The sequence below is a fragment of the Chiloscyllium plagiosum genome, unplaced genomic scaffold, assembly GCF_037043375.1.
Source record: "Chiloscyllium plagiosum isolate Xiang-an unplaced genomic scaffold, Cpla_swu_hap1 HiC_scaffold_1, whole genome shotgun sequence".
Taxonomy (NCBI): domain Eukaryota; kingdom Metazoa; phylum Chordata; class Chondrichthyes; order Orectolobiformes; family Hemiscylliidae; genus Chiloscyllium; species Chiloscyllium plagiosum.
In genome coordinates, this window is record NW_028270139.1 from 83383326 (window position 1) to 83395789 (window position 12464).

Genomic DNA, 12464 nt, shown 5'->3' on the forward strand with positions numbered 1-12464 from the left:
TGAACACAAATCTTCCTTCTTGAAGCACGTTTTATATTGAAAGAAAAGATCCCATGTCTGTGCGGAGAATTTCCAGCCAATATTAGACATTCTTGGTTAGATGAAGTGTGGTGAACTTTTCTCCATGCCCCAAAATTTCAAATATCAGATCAGCAATCCCTTACATATTTGTATTCCAACCAGCTTGCTGATTTTGTGTACAAAACATTCTGGACTTTAAGGTAGTGACTTTGCCCACCAGCTGAAAGGTTTGGGCACAACGATTTTCAGTGATTTAGGAAAACATGACTACTTTTGGGACTGAAGTAGTTACTTCTGCAGTGAGAGAATGGGGATTTCAGAGTGTAATTGGGATTGGAAGGTGACCTTGGATGCAGTGACCCAAAGCCTTAAGAAATTAAGAACATAAACAGGAGCAGGAGTAGACCATTCAACCTCTCAAGTTTAGCCTGCCATTCAACAAATCATCTGCCATAGGCCACAACCTTTGATCTTTCAAACATCCATCTACCTCCTTGAAATATTTAGAGTCATAGAGTCAGAACAGAAACAGGCCCAACTCATCTGTGCTGCCCAGATTTCCGAGTGATCGAGTGTCCACAACTCTGTGGGATCAAGAATTATTTTCTTAACACCTTCACACTCTTCTCATATTAACTTTTTAGACTTGAGGAATGCTTGGTCTGTCAGACAGTATATTCTGGTGGGCATCAAGCAGGGGGAAGAGGTGCCAGTGGTGCTAAGAGTTGAGGGTTTGGGAATGAATGTTGTGTTGGTCATAGGTACCCTGGCTATTGATGCCCACTCACATGCACAAAAGCTACAGCAGGCAGCAATGGTAGCTCAGTGGTTAACACTGCTGCCTCACAGCATTAAGGACCTGGGTTCAATTCCATCCTCAAGGGACATTCTGCGTGGAGTTTGTACAATCTCCAAAGATGTGCAGTTAGGTGAATTGGCCATGGGAAATTACCCATAGCGTCCAGGGATCTGTAGTGAGGTGCATGAACCATGGGGAATTGCAGGATTACAGGGATAGCGTCTGTATGGGGGATGGGATGCTCTTCGGAGGGTTGGTGTGGACTCGTTGGGCCGAATGGCCTGTTTCTACACTGTAGGGATTCTCCGGGATCAAAGGCAGGAGATACTTGGCTCACTGTGTTGGAAGGTGTCCTAACCAGAAATAAGAAGCAAAAGGCCTCCTTGGAGGGCAATTAAAATCAAGGGAAATCCCTGAAAATACAGGACAATTGGTCATTGGTTTTACTTTCACAAAATCACTTGAAAACCCAAGGTCAGTAAGCAAGTTTTGTTTTAAAACACCAAAACAATGTACATGTGTGTCTGTGCAGATGTTTTTTAAATCTCCACCTCCCGCCACACACCAAAACTACTCTAGTTCACCTCTATCCGAATATTTCGGTTTGCCGGGCGGTCAGAGGCGGTTAAGATTTATGTACCCGGATGCGGAAGTGGCGGCTGACCCCCGCTACCTCGCGCTGGTTGTTGTTGTCCTGCACGTGCGTCATTTCCGGCTCCATCTCTATGGTTTCGGTAACGGTTGCGGCGGCGCTCGTGGGGGGTTTGGCGGGAGAGAGCGCGCTCGAGCCCGCGAGGCGCAGAGGGGGTTCCGTTACTGAGCTCGGCCCTTCCCCCACCTCTCCAGAGCCAGAACCAGGGAGCCGCTTCCCCGGGAAGCTGAGTGAGGAGCGGACATCGAGCCGGGCCGGCGGGGACAGGGGAAGAGCTCCTGCTCCTGCTCCTGTTGTTGCAGGTAGGGATCGCCTCGTCGTTGTCAGGGCCTTCGCTTCGCCTTGGGGCTCCAGTCCCCTCCCCCCGCCCGTTGCCCGGGGTGACGACTCCACCGAGCCGCCGCGATTGCCACCATCCCCGATCGGTCTGAATACAACAACTCGTGGAAGTAAATTATTCTTTAAAACACGTTCTTGTTTCTAATTACAGGGATAGTTGGTTGTAATTTTTTTTGTACACCTGTGCTTGTTGGATGTTTCCCTTTGCGATCCCGCATGTGTAGATTTTGGGATGGAAGGAGGAGCATGTGACAGCACCTTTCACTGTCTCAGGATGCTTTGAAGAACATGAGAATCAGTGAAGTATTCCGAACTTGTTATTCAGGCAGGTTGGCAGTCAGTTTACAGACCGTAGAGTCTGATAAACAGCAGTGTGGTAAGAGTTAAAAATCACACAACACCCGGTTTAGTCCAACAGGTTTACTTGGAAGGATAAGGTTTCGGAGCGCTGCTCCTTCGTCAGGTAGCTAACGGGCAGGATCATAGGACACAGAATTCATAGTAAAAGATCAAAGGGTCAAACTAACAAATACACATTTAGTGTATAAACTCAAAACATTAACTCTGTTTTCTCTCTGTGGATGGTACCAAACCTCTATTTTTGTGTGTAAAACATTTTTGTTTTTGAATGAGAAATAAACTAGGTTCTTCTATAATGAATGCATTGAAATATATCTACCTGACAGGGTAAACAAGGCCACAGTTTAATGCCTATGACAGGGCAGCACTTCCTTGGTCAAGCTAGATTTGGCGCCCAAATCTCTGGATTGGGACATCAGCACACTATCTTCTGATTCAAGCTAGGATGTGAGAATTCAGCCTTGGTTGAAGACAATAGAAGAGACATTAAATGATGTACTGTATTAGAAGGCATTTTTGATTAAATATTTTCACTTAAATGTTAAAATAATCTGTGTGATCTTCAAATGTAATGCTAAATTATGTACCAACTGTCTTGTCTCTAGTAATTGGAGATGGCAACTGGTGGTGATCCTTTGTTTGAGGAAAGTATTGAAGATCATAACTGCACTGTGAATAATGGAAGTCTGGATGATCAACTTAATAACCGGGTAAGTCAAAGTTATTTCAGTTGAGTTAAGATTCCAAGAAAATATGTTAATATTAAATTGGTGATTATCAACAGGATGATGCATTATGGTAGAAATTCATTGCTGGGAATTTTTTCATTGGTGTCAAGGACAGATAAGTCTGTCAAATATAAGGCAGCTTGGTTTTGAAATAATCAGTTTGTTTATTCCATTTGCTTCCTTTGTGATTTCAAAATACTGGCAAAACCGGTGAACAGATAGTGTGGAGCCATAGGAATTACGAATTCTCTGCAAATGCCCTGACTGGATAACTTTGTGATATTGTGATGTAAGGTGTGTGTTTTGAACAAGTGACATATAGGTTTTTAAAAATTTACTTGTGTGATGAGGCCAACTCTGGCTAGGTAAGCATTTATTGACCACCCCACGTTGCTGTTCAGAAGATGATGGCGCCTTGAACCACTGCGATGTTTTTGGTCTCGATACATTTTCTATGCTGTTGTAGGATTTTGACTCAACAACACCGAAGGAATAATATATTTTCAAGTTAGGATGGTGAGTGGCTTGAAAAGGAATTTGCAAGTGATAGTATTCTCATATGTTTGTGCCTTTGTCCTTCTAGGTAGTAGCGTTTGAGAGTTTGGAAGATGCTGTCTAAGGAGCTTTGCTGAATTTCTGCAGTGCATCTTGAAGAGGGTACCTACTGCTACTGAGCTTTGCTGATGGAGGAAGTGAATGTTTGTGCATGTGGTGTGAATCAAGGTTGCTTTGTCCTGGTTGAATGTTGTTGGAGCTGTGCCTATCCAGGCAAGTGGGGAGTATTCTGTTTCACGCTCCTGACTCGTCCCTTGGAGATAATGGGCAGGCTTTGGGAATTAGGAGGTGGGTTACTCACTGCAGGATTCCTAACCTCTGACCTGCTCTTGCTGCTACGGTAGTTCACTGACGACACGGCTGTTGTAGGTCGGATCGCAAACAATGACAAGACAGAATACAGGAATGAGGGAGAGTGTTTGCTGACATGGTATAAAGATAAAAATGTCTTCCTCAACGTCAGCAAAACGCAAGATCTCTCATTACTTGAGGGAACAAGTTGCAGGGCATGTCCCTTTCAACTTCACTGGTGCTGAAGTCGAGATGGGTCAAAAGCGTCACATCCTTAGTAGTGATGATCACTGACAATCTAGTTAAGCATTCAGGAGTGATCTGGAGCAGTTTCTATGTCAGAAACAGTCCTTGTTTGAATAAAGGAGCTAGTTAATTTGAGACCGAGATGAGGAAACATTTTTTCGCTCAGAGGGCTAAGAGACTTTGGAATTCCCTTTCTTAAAAGGCTGTGGATGCAAGATCTTTAAATATGTTTAAGGCAGATGTAGATAAATCCTTGATTATCAAGGATCCAGAAAATTACTGGGGGGTATGTGTCAATGTAGAGTTGAGGTTGAAATCAGATCAGCCATGATCTTTTTGAATAGTTGAGCAGGTCCAAAGACTTAGTCTTGTTTCTTGTTTGTATGAATTAATGCATGCAAGCATAATTTGTGTAGTGAAGCTCAGTGATTGCATTTGAAGTGACGATGGTGTAAATTGCAAAGTTCCCTGTCCATGTGTAATTTAAATGAGTCATCTCCATGCCTGTAGTAATTTGCTGGAGGAGAGAGACACTATTTCAGCAATCATGATGGAGAACAGGGGTGATGTGATGTCACAGCCTTGTTTGACCCCCAGCCTGCACGAGATAGGGTTTGTGATGGTGACTTTGTTTGGGCTTGCAGCTTGCATGTTATCAGGGAGTTTCCAGAACACTGTCACAAATGTCGGAAGGCAGTCAACTTTGAGTCTACATACTTGACAGTCTAAGGATTTGGTAAAGTTCAGTAATGTAGAACTATTAATGCTGTTCTTTTCATTTTTCTTATTGCTATGCAGTGAAGGGCATGTTTATGGTGCTCCTGTATGTGAAAATGGTGTTGCCACTCCTTGGCCACTTTTTGGAGGTAAATGAGGAGAACTCTGCAATAATTTTTCCTGTTTCAGATAACAAGAAGACTCCAGTTTTGGATAATTTCTGCAGTTAATATTGACTGCCTTTGGCAACCTGATGAAGACAGTCCACATATATGGCTTTCACTGGGTTAAGTCCTTAAGTGCTTGGGCCATAGATCATTTTGACAGCACTGAAGAAGCCTTGAATCTTATTGGGTAATTGAGAGTTGCTGAAGTTTCTGTGGGTACTCTTTGTACTCAGCAATTGTTCTTTGTGGTGAGTCTTATGGCGGGACTACCTACTGCAGAAAGACTGGAGTGACTGGGCTTGTATACCCTTGAGTTTAGAAGACTGAGAGGGGATCTGATTGAGACATATTAGATTATTAAAGGATTGGACACTCTGGAGGCAGGAAACATGTTTCCGCTGATGGGTGAGTGCCGAACCAGAGGACACAGCTTAAAAATACGGGGTAGACCGTTTAGGACAGAGATGAGGAGAAACTTCTTCACCCAGAGAGTGGTGGCTGTGTGGAGTGCTCTGCCCCAGAGGGCAGTGGAAGCCCAGTCTCTGGATTCATTTAAGAAAGAGTTGGATAGAGCTCAAGGATTGTGGAATCAAGGGTTATGGAGATAAGGCAGGAACAGGACACTGATTAAGGATGATCAGCCATGAGCATATTGAATGGTGGTGCAGGCTCGAAGGGCAGAATGGCCTACTCCTGCACCTATTGTCACTGAGTCCTTGCTGGATCTCGCCACTGCAGGTGCCATCAATGCCATTGGGTACTGCACTGGTACCTCCATGAGCCCGCTTTGGGTCCACCCCAAACTTGCCTTTGCAACAGCAGCCATGAATCGGTGCTAGAATAATCTCATCAGTGCAGAAGCCATTGGGAATCCGCAATCTCTTCCAGTGTCACTGCCACAAATCTGCACCGGGCTAACCTGCTGCAGCCAATGCAGTTGCCGAGAGCTTTTCAACAATAAGTAAATAAAATAAAAAAGAAGCAAAAGCAAAGAAAGATAAGAGGATAAAAAGAGAAGAAACAAGAAGAATAGATGGTCCCCAGGATCAGTAGTCCTACTCCACAGCCACCTTAGCAGATGTTTTTGGTGACTAGGCAATGGCAAATATTTGAAGAATGCATAGAGGATTTTCAACAACTCTTCATTCCTCTCTGGCACAAAAAGAAAGCCAGAAAGGTGGCCTAACTCTGGCTCAGAAAGGGAAATTAGGCATAATATTAGATTCAAGGAATACAAATGCACCAAAAATCATGGTAAAACCTGAGGATTGGGGACACCTTAGATTTCAGCATAGGAGGATAAAGGGATTGATTAAGAGAAGGAAAATAGAGCATCACTGTAAGCTTGCAGGGAAAACTATTGAACTTTAACACTCCTATAGGTAAATTAATAGAAAAAGACAACAAATGAAGGTCCCTTACATCAGAAACAGAGTTAAAAATCACACAACACCAGATTATAGTCCAACAGGTTTAATTGGAAGCACACTAGCTTTTGGAGCGCTTATCCTTCATCAGGTGTTTGTGAAGGATTCTGAAGGACTTGTTTCTTATTCCTGTATTTATCTACATGTCTTTTAAAAGTTGTAACTGTACCCGCATCGACCACTTCGTGTGCAAGTTCATTCCACTCTTCGAAAAAAAATTGCCCCTTGTGTCTTTTTTAAAATCTTTTTCCTCTCATCTTAAACATATGTCCACTAGTCTTAAAAAAAGCCCCACCCAAGGGAAAAGACACCTGCCTTTCACCTTCTCTATATCCCTCACAATTTTATAAACCTCTGCAAGGTCGCCCTCCCTATGTTGAGATTGGCCTTGCTGGACGTCTTGACTAATTCTGCCACAAATCTCACTGTGGCCCATGTAGTCCAGGCTCCTCTGAAATTCCAATGCATAATTTTTCAAATCTAGAGATATTTTCCCAAAGATGACTCCACAAAGGCACATTATTATGATTGGTATTCAGTCATCTCAGTTGCAGGTATACTGTGTGCAAGAGATAGGCATGCATGGGGTTGGACTGAAGAGTCTGTTTCCATGTTGTATGCCTTGATGTCATGAAAATTTGTGGAGTTGTGGATAGTGAGGAAGGATATCAAAAGATACAGAAGGATATAGACCAGTTGGAAAATTGGGCGGAGAAATGGCAGATGGAGTTTAATCCGACAGGTGTGAAGTGATGCAGTTTGGGAGGTCAAATGCGAGAGAAAAATACACGGTAAATGGCAGAACCCTTAGGAGCATTGTTATAGGGAGGGGTCTTGGGGTGAAGTCCATAGCTCCCTGAATGTGGCAACATAAATGGATCAAGTGCAAAAGAAGGTTTATGGCATTCTTGCCTTTATTGGTTGGAGCATTGAGTATAAAAGTTGGTAAGTTGTGATGCAGCTCTAAAACACTTCAATTAGATGATATTTGGAATATTTTGTGCAGTTCTGGTTACCATCCTATAGGAAGAATGTGGAATCTGGAGAGAGTGCAAAAGACAATGTTGCCTGGATTGGAGTGAATTAGCTATGGACAAATTTGGGTTATTTTAGTTTTAAGATTTGGGTTTAAGTTCTGAGGAACGGTCACTGGACCCAAAATGTTAACTCTGATTTCTCACCACAGATGCTGCCAGACCTGTTTAGCTTTTTCAGCAGTTTTTGGTTTTGAATTTGGTTGTTTTGGTTACTGCATCAGAGGCTGAGGGGCTACCTGATACAAGTATCAAAAATTGAGAGGCAGCAATAACTTGAAATCTTTTTCCCAAATTGGAAATGTCAAATGCTAGGGGCATAGGGGAAAAGTTTGAAAGTGATGTGCGAGGAAAGTTTTATTACACGGCGGTAGGTGGATACCTTAAAGGTTAAGTGCTAGAAGTAGAGATGATAGCAGTGTTTAAGAGGCACTTGGACAGACATGTGAACAAGGGCATAGAGGAATATGGGCAATGTGATTTAGTTTAGAATGGTGTCATGGTCAGCTGAAGGGTCTGTTCCTTTGTTGTACTATTTTGTGATAAGAAACATTTTTGCCACGCAAATATTGCATAATAACCATCTCTGCTGAGAGAAAATTCAACCATCATCCTTGATATTCAATGGCCTTATTATTGCTGAATCTCCCAATTTCAACATCCGAGGGGCTATTATTGACTAAGGAGCTGTGCTGGATCAGCTGTTTCAATAATGAAGCTACAAGAACAAGTCAGATCCTCCGAATTCCGTGGAAAATAACTTTCCTCAAAGCTTGTGCAGTATGATGTGTCAACATTGGGAATGTGATGGAACAGCCTCCATTTTACTGAGGGGGACCTTTGCAGACATTTATAAATAGACAAGGTCTTTTCCCTGGGATGGGGAAGCCCAGAACTAGAGGGCATAAATTTAGGGTGAGAGGGGGAAGATATAAAAGGGACGTAAGAAGAGGCACCTTTTCACATCGAAGGTGTTGCATGTATGGAATGAGCTGCCATAGGATGTGGTGAAGGTTGGTACAATTACAATAGTTAAAGGGCATCTGGACGGTATATGAATAGGAAGGGTTTAGAGGATTGTCAGGGATGAGATTTCTGAACACTTGGAAGTGTATGGTAAAATAGGGCAAAGTCAGCATGGTCTCATCAAGGGGAGTCATGTCTGACAAATCTGCTAGAATCTTTTTGAGGGCGTAACAGGCAGTTTAGACCAAGGAGAGCCGATAGATGTTATCTACCTGGACTTCAAGAAGGTGCTGCACACGAGGCTACTGAATAAAATAAGGGCCCATGGTGTCAGAGGCAAGGTATGGATAGAAGCTTGGCTATCCATGCTGACAAAAGCAGAGAGTGGGAATAAAAAGGTCCTTCTCAAGCTGGCAGCTGGTGACGAATGGTCATCTGCAAGGGTCAGTGTTGGGACTGCAACCTTTCACTTAATGCGTTATTGATCTAGATGAAGGAGCTGAGGGCTTTCTGGCTAAGTTTGCAGATGATACAAAGATAGGTAGAGGGCAGGTGAGCATTGAGGAGGCGGAGAGTCTGCACGAGGATTTAGTCACATTAGGAGGTTGGGCAAAGAAATGGCATATGGATTACAATGTGGAAAAGAGATATAGATTACTTTCAAAATTGGGAGAAAATGCAGAAGTTTGAAGTGCAAAGAGACCAGGATTCTCTCAACGTAAACTTACAGGTTGAGTCAGTACTTAGGAAGACAAATACAATGATGGCATTTATTTTGAGAGGACTTGAATATAAAAGCAGGGATGTACTTCTGAGGCTCTATAAGGCTCTGATCAGCCCACGTTTGGAGTATTGTGTGCAGTTTTGGGCCCTATATTTTCAGTAAGGTTGTACTGGCCGTGGAGTGTGTTCAGACGGGGTTCATTAGAATGGTCCCAGGAATGAAAAGCTTAACATATAAGGAACCTTTTAAGACTCTTGGTTTATATTCAGTGGAGTTGAGAAGGATGAGGGGAGATCATTTTGAAACATACAGAATACTCTGGACAGAGTAAATGTTGGGAAGATGTTTCCATTGATAGGAGAGACTAGGACCTGAGGGCATAGCCTGAGAATCGATGTTTCTGGCATAGGAAGAAGGGCTTATGCCTGAAAAGTCGATTCTCCTGCTCCTTGGATGCTGCCTGGCCTGCTATGTTTTTCCAGCACTACAGTTTTCAACTCTGGTACTCCAGCATCTGCAGTCCTCACTTTCTCCATATCCTGAGAATAAAGGGAAGACTTTTTAGAATGGAGATAAAGAGAGACTTCAGCTCGAGAGTGGTGAATCTGTGAAATTCATTGCCACAGAAGGCTATGGAGGCCAGGTCATTGAGTACCGTTAAGAATGAGATAGATAGGTTCTTCAATATCAAGGGGATCAAGGATTGCGGGGAGAATGGGGTTGAGAAACTTATCAGCCATGATTGAATGGTGGAGCAGACTCCATGGGCTGAATGATTTAATTTCTGCTCCTATGTCTTATGGATATGGGTGAAGTGCTGGTAAATACAACTAGATTAGTTTAGGATATCATGGATGAGTTGGACCGAAGGATCTGTTTTCATGCTGTATATCTCTATAACTGGACAATAGCAACTCCAAAAATACTCAAGAATCTCCAGACCATTCTGGGCAAAGCAGTTTGCTTGATTGGCACCCTATCCAACACTTCCACAATTGGTGACTGAGCAACAGCAAACGGTAAAAGTAAAGTTGCTGTAGTGTTGCATCTCATTAGAAAGAAACAACTGGTGGTAGTTTAACCTGAGGGTCAGCATGCTTCAGGACAGGGGAGGGGTTGAGAAGGAAAATCCTTCATGGTAACTTCAGCTGGAGTGGGAATTGAACCCACACTGTTGGCATCACTCTGCATTACAAACTAGTTGCTCAGCGAACAGACACTCCAAAGTGTGTACCATTTATAAGATACAAAGATGCTCTTTGTACAGCATCTTCCACATGCACAACTTCTACAATCTAGAATAAAAAGGTAGAAGATGTATGGGAGCACCACCCCTGCAGGTTCCCTGCCAGCCACACTAATTTGGCGATTTATCATCATTCTTTGACTGTGGCTGGGTCATCTGAAATTATCTCAGTAACAGCACTGTAGATATAGTGATGCTGTGTGGACCGCCACCACTTTTTCATTAGGAATTGCGGATGTGCAGTGAAGACTGGTCTAGTCAGCAAATCCCACATTCTTAGGAAGGAATTTAAAAAATATCAAATTGCCTTCATACGTATTGACCCATTTTGACAAGTCAGCTTTGACTCTGATTGCTCTAACTTTCTTACTGGGAGATAGATTTTTAAAACTCTGGTTTGACCAAGTATTTCATTATCTGTCATTTTTCCTTATGTGACTAACCTTTTAGTTCTCTGAGAAGTGCCCTGAAATTCAATTATATTAAATGTGCAATATCAGTACGAATTCTTGTTCTTCCCAGAGAGATCATTCTATTTCAGTAAGGGTTATTTCATGGTCACTGCAGTTTACTTTGAGTTCTTTGGCTAGTGCTCTTGCTTCATTGCTGATCACAAATTCTCTGCCATTGGGTTTGCAATGAAGCAAAATGACTTAGACATTGACCAACTATAGTATATATAGGAGACAACCATGCTGAATGTTAGAGAAACAGTTTTCAAAAAGCAGGCAGGATAGTACTTGTTAATCTTTACACAATTTCTAGAATAGCAGTGCATTTTTGCAAATACATGTGTTTTTCACTTCAACTGTATCTGGATAAAATTGGAAGATTGTAAGTCGTCCTATATCCACCCTCATATCTTGTGTAACCTGGGGTAAAAACTACCCAGACTAGACCTAGACCACCTGTAGCTCTAAACATGGCCAAACATTTCAAGATTGCCTATCAATTTTCACCACAAAAGTTAACTACCATCTCCATTTATACTGATATTGTTAGTATGCTTTTTTTTGTGTATGCGGTGAATATTTGAGCCTTGTCCTTCATCTCAGCTTGTATCACTCTTTTTGCCCCAACTAGGTCACATAAACTTGACTTCCTTGACAATCAAAAATCTGTCTAACTTAACTGTGACCCCAGTTCTGATTCCGTCATGAGGGGAATCTTCCTCTTAACGGTCAAACTCCCCTTAGAATCTTGCATTTCAATAAGATTGTTTCTTGTTCTGTTAGAAGCTCCAATGTCTATCGACATATTCTTTCTCCACTAGAAAACCCCTTTGACCCCAGAATCAGACTAGTGAATCGTTGCATGCATCCATTACAAGTATGTCCCTCCTTAAAGGTGACCAGAACTGCACACAATTTTCTCTGATCTTCCCAATGCCCTCTGAAATTGTAGCAAAGCCTCTTTACGAATGTTTTTAGTTCCCATTGCAATAAAGGTCAAAGTTGTACTTGCTTTGAGTCTGTACTATAGCTGCATGCTTACTTTTTTATGATTATAAGCACACCCACATTTATCTATACCATAGTATTCTGCTGTGACTATCTGTTTTGGATGATTAGTGGCTTTTATTTAACACAAGTAATCAAAAAGTCACTGCACTGGTAGCCATAGAACAATGTGATAAAGGCTCAAAATATATTGTATTTTTGAAAATTAGGTTGTAATATAAAGCAAAAATGGATTTTATTTTTCAGTTCTGTGATATATAACTTATTTGTATCACTGATAAAGCCATAAAACCATTTTGAACAGTGAACTAAACAAACCATTTCCAAGAATTCATGTGTGTATAGCTAAATGACAGGTAAGGTATCCTTCCTGTTCCAAAACTCTGAGGAGTAATTACTGAGATGTTTTCTGGCTTGAGGTTTACAATATACCAAGAAAGGGGGACAGAAAACTGCCTCTTTTCGAGAGAGGAGGTGTATTACAGAGGTGCTGTAATTGACAGTGTCAAAAATTGTCATGACGCAGGACTGGAGAGAAATCAAAGTTGGAAACATCAAGACTGAAGAAGTAAAGTGCTTTGGTGATGTCAGTGAGAAGTGCATCATACAAGACAGTTAGATAAATGAGTGTGTGGAACTTGTGTTCAATATAAACAGTGAACAAGAAAGCAGCAAAAGATGTCAGAGGCATATTAATTGATGAAAATTGCATACAGTCATAGAGTCATTGAG

The 12464-nt window shown here is 42.0% G+C and overlaps 1 protein-coding gene across 7 annotated transcripts in view; it reads left to right on the forward strand.

Moving 5' to 3' along the window:
• The first annotated feature begins 1565 nt into the window (after positions 1–1565).
• The window catches only part of pcm1 (pericentriolar material 1), a 149608-nt gene continuing 138709 nt past the window's right edge, over positions 1566–12464 (forward strand). For 6 of the 7 annotated variants that reach the window (XM_043689917.2, XM_087988539.1, XM_043689942.2 and 3 more), the window contains exons 1-2: positions 1566–1774; positions 2777–2881. In XM_043689917.2, coding sequence (XP_043545852.1) covers positions 2786–2881 — 96 coding nt within the window. In that variant the 5' untranslated portion in view covers positions 1566–1774; positions 2777–2785. Of the gene's footprint in view, positions 1775–1794; positions 1922–2776; positions 2882–12464 lie in introns of those variants that run through there. The other variant, XM_043689935.2, reaches the window with a different exon arrangement.